Source organism: Simochromis diagramma, unplaced genomic scaffold (assembly GCF_900408965.1).
Source record: "Simochromis diagramma unplaced genomic scaffold, fSimDia1.1 OVJJ01000205.1, whole genome shotgun sequence".
NCBI lineage: Eukaryota > Metazoa > Chordata > Actinopteri > Cichliformes > Cichlidae > Simochromis > Simochromis diagramma.
Genome location: NW_024386782.1, coordinates 13757881 through 13776020, shown reverse-complemented (window position 1 = coordinate 13776020; position 18140 = coordinate 13757881). Strand labels below are relative to the sequence as shown.

At 38.2% G+C, this 18140-nt stretch overlaps 1 protein-coding gene and 1 long non-coding RNA gene across 2 annotated transcripts; one reads left to right on the top strand and one right to left on the bottom strand.

The window, feature by feature from the left end:
- Positions 1-2816: 2816 nt before the first annotated feature.
- On the top strand, positions 2817-5430 carry LOC120727627 (eotaxin-like). The gene is made up of 3 exons (XM_040022012.1): positions 2817-3054; positions 3156-3270; positions 4247-5430. Exons 1-3 carry the CDS (start codon positions 2988-2990, stop codon positions 4521-4523), a joined length of 459 nt encoding a protein of 152 aa, XP_039877946.1. The 5' UTR covers positions 2817-2987; the 3' UTR covers positions 4524-5430.
- A 4276-nt stretch (positions 5431-9706) lies between these two features.
- On the bottom strand, positions 9707-10557 carry LOC120722693. Its single transcript, XR_005693567.1, has 3 exons — positions 10415-10557; positions 10195-10303; positions 9707-10071 (listed from the first exon to the last, which is right to left on the bottom strand). It is a non-coding gene; the product is annotated as an uncharacterized LOC120722693 (long non-coding RNA).
- Between the last annotated feature and the right edge of the window lie 7583 nt (positions 10558-18140).

The window sequence follows — 18140 nt, the reverse complement described above, 5'->3', positions numbered from 1 at the left end:
AGGACCCGGAGAAAGCTGTTGTGTCTCGTGGTCCAAAACCAGAGTCCCACTTGACCGAATTGTGAATTATGCCATTCAGTCTGAAGATGCTTGTCGCATCAAAGCAGTACAGTAAGTGTTAATAAAATCTCACACTGTATTTTAACTTGTATTTTAGGAAAGATTTTTTTTGTAAAAATAAAACACGTGCGGCATGAAGATTCTGGGTTCAAAGCTGTTGGCCAGCTGGGGTCTTTTCTAGATGTTTCAACAGTCCAAAGACAGGCCTGAGTAACTAGTCATTCTAAATTGACATCAGGTGTAAATGTACATGTGAATGACTGTATGTGGTCCTGTGATGGACCGGCGACCTGTCCAGGGTCCACTTTGCCTCTCGCCTTAGGCTGACTTTGGGCGAGAGTACTCTTCCCAAACCTGAAATGTATGGATGGGTATAAAATAATAAAAATCAAATAACCTGAATGTTTTTAAATTGTCTTCATAAATGATATAACAAATAAATAATTTAACCCTCTAAGCAAAGAGATGGTCCAGGAAAAGTTTCTTAAAAACTGAGTGCATATTGAACTGTTAGAAAAAGAATCCTTTTAGATGAGAAGCGAAACTTCTTCATTTAACTGCAGTACAGTCGCCCTCTTTTCAAGTTCTTATGACTACCATGACCTAGATGACCGAGAACGGACTCCGACAACGTAACACTAGGTGTAACTGAGAGGGAAGAATTTTGCTATAAATATTAACTTTTAATTTATAGGGGAAGTGAAACGTTTTAGACAAAAAACTCTTTGTGGGAATGTCATTGGCCTAGAAAATCAACTATTACCGGTAATATTATTGAGAGTCAGGAGAAACCAGAGCACAGAGAGAACATGCAAACTCCACACAGACCGTGCCCAGATTTGAACTCAGAGCCGCCACACAGTGAGGCAACAGAGCCAACCAGCCTCTCTTTCTTTAAACTTAACATGTACCAAATATGCCAGAATATATTTAGAAATAATGTCAAAACTGTATTTCAGTGCAATTAATGACTGACTAACAATTACAGGTTACGGACCGTGCTTGGAAAGACAATATGCGCCAATCCCAATGCTGACTGGACAAAAGAAGCAATGGAGTGGGTGGACAAGAAGAAAGCACCAACAACATCCACAACAACAACATCCACACCAACAACATCCACAACAACAACATCCACACCAGCATCCACACCAGAAGCATCCTCACTATCAACATCCGCACCAACAACATCCGCAACAACAACATCCACATCAACAACATCCGCACCAACAACATCCACACCAACAACATACAAACCAGCATCCACACCAGAAACATCCTCACTCTCAACATCTGCACCAACAACATCCACATCAACAACATCCACAACAACAACATCTACAACAACAACATCCACACCAACAACATCTGCACCAACAACATCCACAAAAACAACATCCACAACAACAACATCCACAACAACAACATCCACAACAACAACATCTACAACAACAACATCTACACCAACAACATCCACAACAACAGCATCCGCACCAACAACATCCGCACCAACAACATCCACACCAACAACATCCACAACAACAACATCCACACCAACAACATCCGCACCAACAACATCCGCACCAACAACATCCACACCAACAACATCCACAACAACAACATCCACAACAACAACATCCACAACAACAACATCCACAACTAAAACATCTACAACAACAAAATCCTCACTATCAACAACATCCACACCACCAGCATCCGCACCAACAACATCCACAACAACAACATCCACAACAACAACAACATCCACAACAACAACAACATCCACAACAACAACAACATCCACAAAATCAAAAAATATCTCTCTGACGAAGTGCAGAAGAAGGAAAGGACAGAGGAAAAGGCCATGAGAGGGAACAAGAAACGATGTGTTTGAGAAATCACAAAACATTTCAAACTTATCATAGTCGGCAAATGTTGCTCTTTTTTATTGTACTCTTCCTGCTTTATTTCATCAACAGTACCTGATAAAAGTAACATTAATCTCTCTATATATTACCATATATCACCATTCTTTGTTTTCATATTGTTTTTATGAAAATGTACAAAAATGTATTTTAAAGTTTTCCCACTTTTAACTGCCAATAAAGCACTTTCCAGCAAATATTGTGTTTTTGTCATAATCAGTTAAAACAGGATTTAATTAGAATTATTCATACTCTGGTCGCTGTCGTTGCTCGTACCTTTAACTGCACACTAACCTCTAATGTTTGTCAAATGAGGAAACTCTGCTTTCTGAACCTACTCACTCTTTATTTACTATAATAAAGTGATTTTAATTTAACCCAATCTCTCTCATTTTAAAAACTGACTCGATTACATCATCAGTTTGCCTAGTGATGTAATCATTAGTATCAGTCTGCTAAAACTTTTCAGACTGATGCTTTTCAAATTCAATCACTCACTGATCTTAACTCACTTTCTCACCGTGAAAACTTTCCACGGTTTAAATTACCACGCCACATGCCACCTAAAATGCAGGTCACCTGTGGCTTTCAGATTGAACATAAAGGAAGTGGATTAATCTGTTTCTGTGCATGCACATAGTTACGATTATTTATGAGTTTGTATTTCTGATGCTGTTGTACTTGTTGCATTGTTAACAGTTTAATTATAAATGATGAACTCAGTGGTTTTTTACCCCATTGTGTTGGTAAAATGAGAACGAGCGCAAAGGGGCCTTTTTTTTTTATTAGAATCAACATCAAAACCTGATTGCTCAGAAAGACCACACTAGGAAATACCATGAACGCATGCACTGCGTCTGCCATGTGAGCAAGACTCATTTGATTCGATACTCTGATAAAAGCTCAGGGAGGCACAGAGATTATTTAACAGGCTGTGAAGGTTTGTGCCGACAGCTTTGAGGCTCAGCTTCTGAAGAACAAACCTAAAGCGGAATACTAAAGATGCAGCCCAGCCTGGTTTTAGCCGCTTTTCTCTGTTTCACTACCTGGATGAGCTCAGTCCGTACAAGTGAGTACTGCAAGGAAGAAATAATTTTTCATTTACTTTATAGCTTGACTGTTTTTAAGGGATAAAATTAATGCGACTTTTTCTGTGTGTGACATTTTCAGCCCCTATAAGCATACGCAGTTGTTGTGTCGTGTGGTCCAAAACCAGAGTCCCACTTGACCGAATTGTGAATTACTCCATTCAGACTGAAGATACTTGTCGCATCAAAGCAGTACAGTAAGTGTTCAATAAAAAACCTCACACTGTATTTTAACTTGTATTTTATGAATATAAACACATGTAGCATGAAGGTTCTGGGTTGAGTTTTTTTATATTCCACATTGCTTCGAAAACCATACTTGTTCAATTAAAAATGACTATAAACTTACAGTAAGTGCAGATGTGAGAGGGAATGGATGCCCGTCTCTTTCTGTGTTAACTCCTGGATGATCAGCTGACATCTGACACTGTGCTTTCCGTTTAGTCAGCTGGGACAGACTTTAACCTCACTGTCTTCACCGCTTAAAAAAAGGAATAGATATAATTTAATAAAGTTTATACACTCCATCCAACTATTTTAAAATAACATTAAAATGACAAATAAATGACCTATAATATAAAAACACATTTTCCTGTGGTGATATCCAGTCATTCTGAGAGGTTTGGTTCTACATGTTTGACTGTTCTATACTTTGATTTTCACCACTATACCAATTAAATTGGCCATTTGGGACTTTAGTAGTCATGTCATTCCTAACGATCCAAAAATCTGTCAGCAGTTCTCACTGAAACCTCTTTGCACTGGAGGAAATTCTTTGAAAACATGTTCACAGGAAGGCCTTCGAGTTTCAGAAACCACTCTGTAAAGAGATGCTGCAGGGGAAAATATTTGATAAGCAAATTTACTGTGTACTGAGAATGGAGATGTTCAATACAAGCTAACTGCATGCCACTAGATGCAACAGAGGTGAAAATATATTTTTTTATTAACTTTTAAAAGCAAGAAGTGAAGCATTTGAGAATCAAGAATCTCTTTTGTAAGAGTGTCCTGGGTCTAGATAGGTGCAGACCACCTATCTAGACCCAGGACCCACAACATGAGAGAACATGCAGGCTTGCTGTGAGGCCTCTAAATCTGTTTGCACCTACCAGTATATACAAATAATGTTAGAAATGTATTACAATGCCATTAATAGCCAACCAACAATTGCAGGTTACGGACTGTGCTTGGAAAGACAATCTGTGCCAAACCAGACGCTGACTGGACAAGAAAAGCAATTGAGAAGGTGGACAGGGAGAATTCGCAAAAGGGATTCACAAGTGACATGATGCCAACAGGATCCACTCCAGCAACATCCACACCAGCAACATCCACTGCACCCCCAACATCAGAGCAGATCCCTCAAAAGAATGTCACTTTGGGAGAGGACACGCAGGATGGAGGAACAAGGAGCAGTGAAAATGTGTCTGAGAAATCCCCCCCAAATTAAAGCTTACTAAAATCAGTGCCACTCTACTTAGCTTTACCGCTTTTGCTATATGTCATCACTAAAGTTAAAAAAAGGAATACTATAGCTACATAGTATAATATAATATATAAATATATATAAATATAAATGTCAGTTTGTCATGTTTCATTGTCATAAATATGTTTGTTTTAAAAAAAAGTATATATTTGAAGCTTTCCCACAATCAATTAAAGTTACTTTTAAGCAAATGTTGCGTTTGTTGTAAAATATGAAAAATGTGGGTGAGGAATGTTCCTGGGAACTCTTGTTCTTACTAAGTCTCACTGTTTTTGTACAAAAACGGAAATAACCAATGTGCAGGACGGAAGCCAATATAGAAATGCAGCTAAACACTGATAGCAATCTGGAGATGTGCATCATTTACATCATTAGGGCATGGTAAACAGACTTGTGCCAGCTGTCAAACAAACCTTGCACCAATAACCTGTACTAAAAGTTGAGTGATAGTTTCAATGCCAGTCTAGGGGTTAAGGGAAGGTGGTATGTGTGGTTTTGATCTTTATCACTTTGCCTTTGCCAATACCCTCAAAGCAGCTCTACTAAGGAGTCTCTTCACTTTTCTTTTCACTTGTTGCTATAATTTTGCCAGACAATAACATCACCCAACAGTGCAGTGTGCTAACAATTAACAACCAACTAACCAGATATTAAACCAGCTAGCACATCTCTGTATCCTCCAACATGCTGCTCAACCAATCAAACGACAACATGCTTAGAGTAGTACCACTCAAAACTATGCTGCTAATCACTGTCCTAATCACTTAAGCTAACTCAGTTGCCTCACCTTCATAACTGCCAAAGTGCAGTGTAAAACCTAAAATTATAACTGATATTTCTTTTACTGTAGTTATAGGTAAAGAGGAACATTTTTATTAACTGACCAATGCGTTTCAGCTTGTGGCCTTCATCAGGGTCATGATGGGTCAGGATGGTGAGGAATACCCTGATGACGCATTGGTCAGTTAATAAAGTTGTTCCCTCAGCAACCTTTAAGTGTTGCTGGAGTGCCTGCATTGTTAGTTTCTCGTCCTCTCCATGCACCTTGGAAGTAGGTGAAGTTGTTGCTATCCTTTCACTGTAGTTCTAAAATTAATATGCAATGACGTTATATATTTCCATTATGGAGATTGCATGGTAATTTTAAAGAAAATTGGACATCACATGGTCTGGCTTAACAGCTTGTTCTGATATAAAGCTGACTTAGGCCTAAAATAGCAGAGAGGCTCACGTACCGTGTTAGTATCAGGGTGTAAAAGCTGCAGTGTTTTTCCTTTCTATTTTAATGCACAAGTCAGGTTCATGCAAACAGTCTACTTGTTATGGGTGTGCAGAAGAACAGACACATCTCTGACTGATCACCATGATAACTGATGACATTTGCTACTCACGTACATTCAAAAATTCTAGATAAGCTAATGTTATAGATAGTAATTGCATTTGAGAATTATCAATTTCGCAATCTGTATGGGTTTTTTTCTTTATTTGTGACGCACATAAAATGCCACAAAAACACCTTGTGGTGCACAGAAACCCAAAATACAAGTACATATTATAAGATGTAAATATGCATTATATTAGTTGTATATTATATGTTAACATGTAACTTTTCCCCCTAATATCTGTTTGTTAATGGAAGACTAGTTTTTTCCATGAGTAAGAACAAAATGAGATAGAAAATTCAGAGTAGGTGTTGTTGCTTTCAGCATGAGCATAAAGGTTTTAAACGTTTAATTGTGCTGGGGCAATTTTTTTTAAATATAGGTCATATTCCTGCAATATTTTTGCATTTATGTTTCAGGGTCGAGTTTGGTTTTCTCTGAAACTGGGTGCCTGTGATATCACGCTAACCACCACATCCTGAGTACACTTGAGCAGGTGGGATGAGTTTACGCTTACGGGGTCTAATTTAGCAGAAGGCTAATATAGGGGCTATTTCCTCTCTTCTAAGAACATTAGGCACGTTTCAGTAGTCCGTGCAACATGAAATAGCTGACACAGACAAATATGTACAAGGTGTATTTATAGGAATACTTGAATACTTTGTCATACTTTTGCCTTAACAATAGAAAAAAAATACTGTGTGCTAGGTGACAGATGAGAGATGAATGTGGATATAAATAAATGACAGATTTCAGCATCTTTTAACTCACTGTTTTGGTCCTACAGCCTGCGGTTTTGAGTCATTCCTGCATTTGTCATCTACCTCCACAAAGCATGTAATGAGGCATTAAAAAGGATTGAATCAAATTCATTGATAAAAGGTGAAATCTTTGGGGGAATGAATCCTAAATTGATTTCACATTTACAACAGCATTGATCTGGCCTAAGACTTTAGCACCTAATGTAGGTTAAAAAGCATTTCAGGAAGTTGTTCATAGAGTTGGGGTCAAAAGGCGACTCAGGAATCGTGTTGATGCAAAAATTAACTTTTGACCTGCATTTGTTATTAAAACTGATAAAATAAGTTGGCCGAGGTAAAAGGTAGGACTATTTTCTTCATATAATCTTACGTCTTTTTGCCTGCAATAGTATATATTGCCACATATCCTCTAGTATTCGGCCCTACATATGCATTTTGTGGTAGACCCGCACAGAGGAAAGTGCGACCTCACGTAGTTCTTTTGGTTCCGTGCAACGTGAGTATAATTTAGTCACTGAGGCATGGGAAGTTATTCATTGTCACCTTCATACTGCACATGCATGCACCCACACAAGCATTTGCAGTTTTATGAAAAAGTGTGAAAAATAATGCAATACAGTACAAAGTAAATAAAACTTCACAGAGATTCTTCTGAAACCTACTGTAAACTGAACCGTGCGCAGTACTTTTGACTCGGCGGCACATGAATGTGACAACTGAAAGAAAAGCCTTAGCCCCAGTGGTTTTTTTTGCAATGTTTACGCCACACTTTTGTTTAACTACGGTTTAATTTGTAGTTTAGGGTTTTTGCTTAAATGTTTAACAGCTCTGTCATGCAAATAGCAACAATGGCGGACCACTAAGGTGGGTTCAGGGCTGGGAAAAACCCATTACTCTTTAGCGCGAGTAAAATGTCTCATCGACCTCAAACGCTCTCAGCCCCTCAGACCTCCCCCAGCTCTAGCACACTGAGACAGAGCTGTACTTTCTCTTTCTACCCACACATAGTAAACGTGGTTTTTAATAGCTTTTTTTTTTTTTTTTTAATCACACATCATTGTGTTAGAACACCGGAATGGAGGAAACATGCAAAGTAAAGCCCCTAAAACTTCCACCTGGTCTGCCTGAAGCCCACCACGTCTTAGTAAGGGACATGGAACACGGTGACCACTAAAGAAGCAAAAATGATTAAGCTGTCAATGCAAATGACTCAGCCAAGATCGTGAGAAGATTCAGACTTTTGATCAACAAAAATGTGTCTGTTTTGATGTTTTGCTTGCGGTTTTAATTATGATTTATGAAAGTGGCTTTAGAGACAACGTGTACTTATGCCTATTTTTATGTGTTTAAATCCCCATCATTTTGAAAATTACATATTACACCAGTTATCTATGACTGCATGTCACAGGATAGTTAAAATATTAGAAACATTAGCTCACTACTACACTAGTTGGCAGGTCATCTGGTCAGTTTGTTGGTCGATATGCCTAAATTGAAAACCATTGGCTGGACAATGCCCACTCTTGCTTTCATATTGAGAAACACACTGAAAACCTTCATTTTTTATTTATTTGAATTCTTCCAAAAGAGACACTCATTTAATACATTTACTAAGTCTTTACTCTGAATCCTTCCTGTCTGCAGTCCTTAAACAGTGCAGACTTGAGGATGGACAAGGAGCATTTGGGCCTGTCCATGCTTAGTTGTGTGAATTATGTTTCAATCTGTGTACAGTCATCGTAAAATAGAAAGCACTGCAGTGATCAGTTCTAAAGTTTTCTGTATCAGAACATTTAAAAATTGTCTGGTCCTAAGCAGGCCTTAACTTTAGGTAAATACAGCCTCAGACGAACAACAACACATGACATGTTACACTGTGTCCTTATTCGTTTAACAGAAACTTGGACAACACAAAGTGCATCTCATTATTATGGCTTGCAGAGCCACCCTTGACAGCAATAACTTAAGGTGATCATTTTCTGTACTTCCAGTCTGTCATATCATCCTGGACCACTCTTCTTTACAGCTCAGTGAGGTTTGTGGGTATTCAGTTATGCACAATTATCCCACCACAGTATTTTGGTCAGGTTGAGGTCCGGACCTTCACTAGGCCACTGCAACACTTTGATTCCTTTCTTCTTTTAGCCATTCCTTGTACATTTGGGCCTATGCTTGGGATCGTTGTACTGATACCTGACCAAATTTCGGCCAAGCTTTAGCTGTCGGACAGATGGTCTCACATTTGACTTGAGAATACTTTGGTTTACACAGGAGTTCATGGTTGACTCAGTGACTGCAAGGTGCCCAGGTGCTGTGGCTGCAAAGCAAGCCCAAACCATCCCCCCTCCTCCCCCTGTACTTGGCAGATGGTATGAGGTGTTTCTGTTCATGCGCTGAGTTTGGTTTTTGCCAAACATCCCGTTGCACATCGTGGCCGAACATCTTCACTTTGGTCTTGTGTTGAAGATTGAGTCTTGTGGTTTGCAAAGACTCAACTTCACAAAGCCTCCTTCCGTTAGAATTTATTTAAAACTTCCCCAACCATATTAACAGTAAAAATTTTATCATCTATTATTCCATCATTGACAATCTATTTAGTAAATGTATAATAAAGCCTACTAAGCCATTGGACATCACACTTACCTTTACTTAAGCAGCATTTTAAATTACGTTTAGAAACCTTCTAGCATGGTTTCTGTCTCTATTTTAGTAAAGGCCTTGAACTATAAATGTTTTAGACCTGGCAGATCTTTTAGATGTGGGATTTATTTTGGATCGCTTCTCCGTTTTAAAACTCTCTAACATCAGTGCTGAGGATGACATTCCTCATCGACTTAGCCATCTTACTAAAGGAATGTTTTGGTTTTGTCATATTCTCGTGAAGATGAGACATTTAGAAACATCAGATAAAGAGGTGAAGAAATGCTCAAGATATCAGCTTTTCTCGCTGGACGCACCTAGATGCAATAGTAATCTTAAAAAAAAAAATACAGTCACCACAATATAGCCATTACGGTGTGACAGCTTTTATTACCCAATCTCAATCTATATCATTTCCAATATGTGGAAATATGCAATAACAATTTATTTACATATTTACATGCAGAAATCCAATGAAGACAATCAATATCATATTAACTTCACGAAAGTTATATAAGGTAGAAAAATAAGCAAATATTCAAGGTTCGTGGCAAAATCTGTACTTTAAATAGTAATGTCAATTTTGGGTGAACGTAGATTTTGTGTCACTATTTCTTTGCCGCAATATTTTCTTTTTGCCAGTTTTTTCCATCAAGATAGGCCATGCTGGTCTGCGTCCATGTTTTCGAACTGTCCGAGCAGATTCTCCTGCCACTAATTGTGGTGAATCTGTTGAAAATCACAAACAGAGAAAATTAACAGTCAACAAAGGAAGAATATACATGAACAATTTGGGCTCAACATTTTAAAAACTTAAAGATACTTTAATATTGGATCATTTTTCTGACTTACACCACTGCAGGTATAGAACACGACGGCGGCTGCTGGATGTAGTATCTCTTCAGCAGGTCTCGATGGATTTGGGTGTTCGAGGTTCTCTGACAACATCTTGAAATTCCACCTTGAAATAAAGATAAAAGATTACAGTGTTATCATCGGAATGATCCAAATCTAACATGAAATCGTGCAAAAACGAACTCAATATTCATCCATAGAAGAATCCATGCATTACCTTAGGCAGCGGCTTTGGATACCATGATAGCTACAAGCAAAAGCAAGATAACTGTAAGTCCCTTCATCGTGTGGCCGTGGCTGAAACAGATTTGACTTTTGTACTGCTCTGCAAGCCCTTTTAAAGACCACCGACACATTCAGCATTCAGTTATGCTGCTTGCAGCAAGGTGTGAGGCACCCACAGATACGCACACGGCTGGAAAGTAGTAGAACAATTTCCTCCCACAACAGCTCACCAGTGTTGCACTTTGTTTCTCCACTCTCATCAACGGTGGTCTGAGGGTGTTAAGGCATTTTCCACTGCAGTTGAATGTGGTCTGTAACGATCATTATAATTTATTTTCATAATGAAAATTATATGGAAAATACCTGTAGCTACAACATGAAGATCTTAGAACACCATCTTAACAACTATGGCAAGTGGATATGATGTGATTCCTCTTTGTTTCTTTTAATTTTTAATTAAAAGAAGTGATTTGTTGACTCCTTCACATAGTTTTATTTCCATCATTAAGTGACAAAGAAGCTGGTGAAATATATAAGTACTTTGTTAAACTCAAAGGAATCTGGAAAATGATGTGGAAATAAGGACTTTAATGTAACTGCATATGTTATGGTGAATTCCTCTCACTTTCTAGCACGGAAGCTTTCTACTGTTAGGTTTTTGAGGTGAGCGTCTCTCTGTGCGCTCAGTGCCGATGTACTCATTTCTGCAACCACACTGCAGAAATACATTTCCCCATGTCGGTGTCATGGCATTTAAGACTATATGTGAGGTTATACTTAAATCCGCACTCATGCAGTGATGCTGGAAATGTTACATCATCCCACTTTAATCTATATGGTTTAAGGTCATCTATTCTTTTGGAAGAGCATAGGAGGAGTTATATTTAGCTCTGTTTAGACTTTGGGTGTCATGGCTGTTGTGCAGTTCAGCTGTTATGGTTGGAGAAGATATGGATAAATGTTACAAAGTGGTAACATCTCTACAGAAGTTCACAAAATCCCACACCTGGCATCAGGGAGAGGTGAGAGCAGTCATTCTTTCACAAAAAGAGAAAGACTTCTTTAATTAAGGTGATACTAACACTAAACTGAACAGTTAACATCCTCATGAATGTATGGAGGCGCTATATATTTACAAGGGTTAGACCTACCAATCATACAGAGTAGTTAAGGAATATAAGGAATTGTTGCATTTTTCCAAGCTATCCATGGAAGGGTACTGGGACTTGAAGATATCTGTGAGGAGAAGGAAAGAAAACCAGCAGAGGTCAAGATGCAAGGTACCCAAAATGTTTGACTGACATTTACGACATATAAAGAGATCTAAATGTTTGCATCCAAATCTAAAATGTTGTGATCTGAATAAATAAATTGTGAATGTTTTTTTATGCTGCTGTTAGCTTACACACTGATGGCCTGTTGAATCATAGCTGTGTTTTCTAATTTAAAAATAGTTTATGTTATAAATAAGAATGAAATGAGAATATATATAATTAAATGTCCAATTGGAAAATTAATTTTAGCTGGATTTTATATTCTCTGCTGATGCACAAACTTGCACAAATCTTTTTTTTTTTTTTTTTGCTTTTCTGGCCCATTGGTCCCTACTTAACATGCTCCAGTGACAATCTGATGCTTCAGTCTACCCTAGGTCAGAAAGATTGTGGTGCTGTTAGTGTGGCAATGTAAGCAATGTAATATGAACTCAAACTTGTATACTTCTGTGTAACCTAAAGCAGCGGTCCCCAACCTCTGTATTTATCCGCGACACCTTAAAGGCCGGTCCGTGAAAATATTGTCGGACATAAACCGGTCCGTGGCGCAAAAAAGGTTGGGGACTGCCGAACTAAAGAACATTTAACAATGTTGGTGATTACCTGTGTAATGTTGAGAAGGTGTTACTGTACAAGAAAACCTTCCAAAAATCAATGTATAATGTTTCATGTATAAAAGAAGCAAAAATGTTACATTTTTTTGGTTGAAGAAAACTGAAATCAAACCTTTCCTTCTCACATCACAAGATACATCACTCATGAAGAAACTACATTAAATATATGTAATAATTAGCATTTTAGAAGCCTTTTAGGTGTGTGTTTGGTGAAAAGGGTTTCTGTCTGATTCTGTGTCAGTGAGGTTACTGCAGCTGTGCTCGCACACATGAAATACCGCAGGGATTTATTAATGTAGAAAGGAAACCACTGACACACAGCAAGCTGAGGGAAACAAACCGGGTGTCAGTGACTAATTTTCTGCAAAATTTCAAAATGGCAACTAAATGGTATGTTGTTACGCTTTAGACATCTCAGCTTAGCAACAATCTAGCCTTCTTAGATGGTCTAAAGCTCTGAACTTTAGACCATCAAAAATGGTTTGCAAAATTTTGACAAATGTTATGATGTGTTGAAGATGCAATAGTATAGCAAAATAACCAAAATGAGGCAAAACAGACTACATGAACTTTAATTTGTGAAGCTAAGACACTGATGTACACTGCTGACTAAAGACACACACAAACTCAAATCTGTGTAGAAGTGAAAGAAAAGTTGAGACAGGGATGCTTCGGCAAACTGATGAACTGTTCACTTCCTACTTTTACATTAAATTAATTAATTCTGTTGTATTAAAAAGCATTACAAAAGGCCAAAATATGCAAGGCTCTGCTTGAAACAGCTGCTTCCTAATTTATATAAACTCACTGATGTGTTAGATTATTGTCCTGCAGTATATTGTACATTGCCAAAACACGGTATCATGGTAGAGATCTTTTTCATTGGTGTACATCTCATGATAGCATTGTGTTATGATGTATCTGTTACTGTATGTACTCTCTGATTCCCACTCCTAAATCTTACCTTACCTCTTACAAGTGACATATCATAAAGCAATTATTTAACTGTTGTTCATTATGTTTAACCCCTTAATGCCTCGTGTATCATATTTGATACTGTGACACAGGACCCACATACACACAGGTCTGGGTTGTGCTTGTAACTGTGCTTTATTGAAAAATACACTCTTTTCCTCCAGCGGTTTCCGGCACCAGTTTCGGATGCAGCCACTCCGTCACTCCCAGTGAGTGATCCTTCTCACTGCCAAAGACATAAGACAGGTCTCCCTCATTAAACAGTCCTGTACACCTGTTCCTTCCCCGCCTCCGTGCTGCCCTGTGAGCTCACTGCGCCACCCCTCCTCTGCAGCAGGCCAAAGACCACGCCCCCACCACAGATACATACAGTTTTTAGATCTTTTGAGACTTCTACACCATCAGTTTTCCCCCCTCGAAAAACCAAAACAAAGAGCACACTACATTTCTAAGCAATAGATTGCAAAAAATAAAATAAGATATAGCAAATATGATGCAAATTAAAGCTAAAATATACAAATTAAATATTGAATAATATTTAATTTTCAAAATACTTGGATTTCTGGTAGTTATTTCATGAGTCAGGCTTTAAAGAGTTACAGGCAAAAATTTCTAACAATTTAGTGGTACATATGTGTTTCATAATATTTCTTTTTATAATTTAGCCATGTGTGTTTTACTTATTATACTTTAAAGAACACATAGGTATTTGTTTAATTGGTATAACACAAAAAGCACCATGGATACTGGCATTATGCTGATATGAATGTGGACTCTTTTTTGAGGGACTTTCCATCAAGATAGGCCATACTCTGTGTCCACAGTCTCATGGTGTCAGAGCAGATTCTCCTGCCACACGCTGTGGTGAATCTGATACAAAGTACAGACAAAACAATGCGCTACAGCTTTTCTCAAAAGAGCATTTTTAGATGAGCTGTGTTCACAAATCTAATACTAGATCCCATTTCTGACTTACACCACAGTAGTTACAGAACATGACAGTGGCTGCTGGATGTAGTAACTCTTCAGCCGGTCTTGATGGATTTAGATAGTTGAGTTTTTTTCACAACAACTTGACACACCCTAAAGTAGAGACACAAGACTGTAATGTTGTATTCATCATTACTATAATCTGAAATCAAATTTATAATCAACAGAGTCGACATGAACACGGACAAGCTAGTTCCTCATGCATGCAAATATTCAAATTAACCTTACTTTGAGAACTGCATGAAAGGCTACGAAGCACAAGTGATACGAAGACAAGAATTAGCATTGCCTATCAGAAGTACAAGCCTTTTAAAGACCAGCAACACTGAAAGCATACACCTACAGTGCTTGCATACTTTCCTCACTGGCACTCTGAGAAATTTACAGTATTAACTAAATCCCTGCATTACTCATCACTGGTGGCTGGAGGTAATTTTTCTGCTGTTGTAGTAGTTAAAATATTCACACCTCAAGGATCTTAGATCACTTGCTTTACTAGGTTTGTTTTAAGGAATCAATATTTTTGTTGACATTTTCAATCAGACCAGTTTTCTCCTAAAGTAGAAACCCTAATTTATAATTGGGGTTGGATGATTGAAATAGTCCAACCACTTGGGGTCAGGGGATTAGCCTAATTGGCAGAACTGCCATTTATGGCATTCCCTGCCAATCAAGCTGCATTGCAAGTAGGCACTAAACATCACTGAAACTTCATGCCACGCCAAGCTCGTATAGTTTGTTTTGGACAGTTTGTTTGGCAGCTTCTGGTCTGTCTTGCAAAAAGGAGCAGATACACGTACGCCTGCTGTGTTGGTGCTCTCCTTTAGTCCTGTTCAGTTCTCCCTGTGTAGTGGCACATATCCTGGTATCAGCTCCATATACTTGAGACTCTGCTGGAAGACAAAGTAAACCTTCTTGTGATTGCATGTATGGCATATATTACATTAAAACAAACATAATATGTAAGAGATCCCTCATGAAGAACCTACATTAAAGTGTATTTTAGAATAATTTTAGTTGTGTGTTTAGTGAAAAATTGCTTTCTGTCTGATTCTGTGTCAGTGAGATTACTGCAGCTGTGCTAGCACACATTACTCTCACCTCTTACATTCTGCCACCGCAGGTATTTGTTAATGTCTATAAAAAACCCAACACGGATGGCTGAGGGAAACAAATAAAATGTCAGTGACTCATGTTCTTCACATTGCTAGCTATATTTTGACTGCTGTTGAAATATGTGTTATAGATGCACTAGTAGAGAGAAATAACCAAAATGGGGCAACAAAGCTTACATGAACTCTGAATTCTGAAGCTGACACCTGTGTGCATTGCTGACTAAGTAGCCAGAGATGGGACGTAACCAAATACAAATAGTGTTACTTTTACTCCCAACATTTTTAAACCAATGTCTGTAATATCCTTTCTCCTCCTTGCATTTTCAAAACAGACTCGTTACTTCGTTACTTCTTCCAAAGCATTTACACGGGTGGGGGGATTTAAACCGGAAGTACAGCAGGTGTGTCCGTATGCTGTGTTTGTGGTACTTCCGACTCTAGCTAGCGCTACAGAAGAGGAGGAAGCACTAAGGAAGTTCTGTGTAGATCCACAAATAGCAGCAGGTTAGCTGATTACAGCACCTACACTAACCTACATAACAGATTGAAGCTTTCACGAGAATTCAAATTTAGATTTGAATAATATTTGCATTCTCCTGTACTAATATTGTTTTATATTATGTTATAAATGTTATGTTGTATATTATATAGCACAAGGTTCAGTTACCTTTTTGCAAAGATGATTAGTAGAATAGTCCTTCAAGGAGCTCATTTTTTACTTTCTTACTTTGAGTACATTTCAGAGCCTGTACTTTTTCACTTTTACTTGAGTAAAGAGTTGCTTCAGTACTTCAACTTTTACTGGAGCATTTCTAAACACAGGTGTCTGTACTTCTACTTAAGTAAAAAAAGATTGTACTTTTGCCACCTCTGTAAATGACACATATGGACATTCCATCCTGAAGGAGCTGGTTTGCTTGTGCCGTTGCCGACGCCATCTCATACTACCAGTACTGAGAAGGTTACTAGCATCAAGCGCAACGTCACTCAGGAGGGATAAGGGGAGAGTAATGGTCTGTGGCCACCATTCCAGAATGTGGTTTATTATTTAGGACAAACTGAAATCCCTGAAGTTGAACTCAGTGTATTTGATCTTACATGAGAATTATTATCTAAGTACTTTTTGTTTTTTGGCTAAACACACATTTGTGACATTTCCTGCCATAATATCAGTCCACTCTGTGCAAGCAGTGGGGAGTCATGCCACCCGTCTACAATGCTGCTGGTAAATTCACCAACAGACACTTGTGAAACACATGTGGGATGAGGTGCCACATGGTGCTGTTAGTTTCGGGACTGATAAAGCAGTTTTTGAATAATTGTGTGGCTGCCCCCAACTTTATGTGCCTCGCAGTGTCTTTGTCACATTGTCCACAGAGTAATTTCTGGAAGTCAGGCTTCTCTGTGCGTTTTTCAGCAGCTGTGGAAAGTGCGCCTCAAGGACTGCATTGTTGTGAAGTTGCCAGTGCACTGTGGTCCTTCCTGTTTCTTTTAAATCTCTGGAAATGTCAGTGGTGACTCAACTCCACTCAGGGGCTGCTTCCTTATGATTAACCTAAAACAGAAGTTTTAAGCTCCAACAAAAGTTGTAGCCCATAAAGATATGGCACAGCAGATAGTAGTCTGGCTGGATTCCTGAATGATCACATGCAGTGACACCTATAATGAAATAGTGGATTTCATTGTTAGATTGGGAACCGTGGTGTTGGATACAACCTGTCTTTTTCAGTTTCTTATGGTCATGCTTCCTTCCTCATTGTGAGTTATCATTTCTGCTTTCCTTTGACAAGTATTTTTAACATTATTGAAAATGACCAGATCCAGTGAAATATCCCATCAGCTGACATTACTGTGACTTGATGTCATTGTGCTGTGAAGCATGTTACAGAGCCAAGAACTTTTCACATATTTAGTAACTCTTAATCTCAAAAGTCTGCTACCAAACCCAGTAAATGAAGAGATGACACGCTACGCATTTTGTGCTGTAGCTGTTTGAGATCTCATAATATTTCACTTTAAATGTTAAAGGTAAATGGGGAAATATCTTTTAGCATTTTAAACCATTTATACAGCTATGTCTGTTGAGGATAACTCAAGACTGAGACCATTGCATTTATTCATTTCATTAAAAAATACCTCAATATTCTTGTTAGTGACACGGTTATATGGTTAATATGTTCAGGCCACACAGTGGTGCAGTGGTTAGTACTTTGTGTCATATTAGTCAGATGGGCCTTTCTGTATGAAGTTTGCCGTTTCTTCTTCCATCTTTGTGTGTTTCTTGTGGTTGCTCTGGTTTTGCCCACAGTCCAAAGACATGCTTGTTGGGTCAACTGGTGAGTCTAAATTGTTCTAAATGTAGCTGTCTGTCTCTCTGTTTTAGGTCTGTGATGGGCCGGTGATCTATTGAGCCTTAAACAGTGAGAACATTAGGCAGCAATCTAAAAGTCCTTGTGTAATAAAGGCTACATTACAACGACAGCTTGGTGAGATTAAAGTGAATTGGGGGTAACTGAAGGTTAGGAAGTGCAGACAAGAGGACCTTCTGTGAAATGATAAAAACCTGTATTTGAAAGCAGTTGTTTCATTTATAACAATGACAGTGGTTCCCTGAGCAGATTAGACTTGGGGATATCTGAATATCAGATTCTAATGAATGTTTCTGAAATACAAAACATAACAAATACTACAATCTGAATTATTTTTTCACAAGTAATCTCCTAATTAAAATACTAGTGGTTTGATCTTTG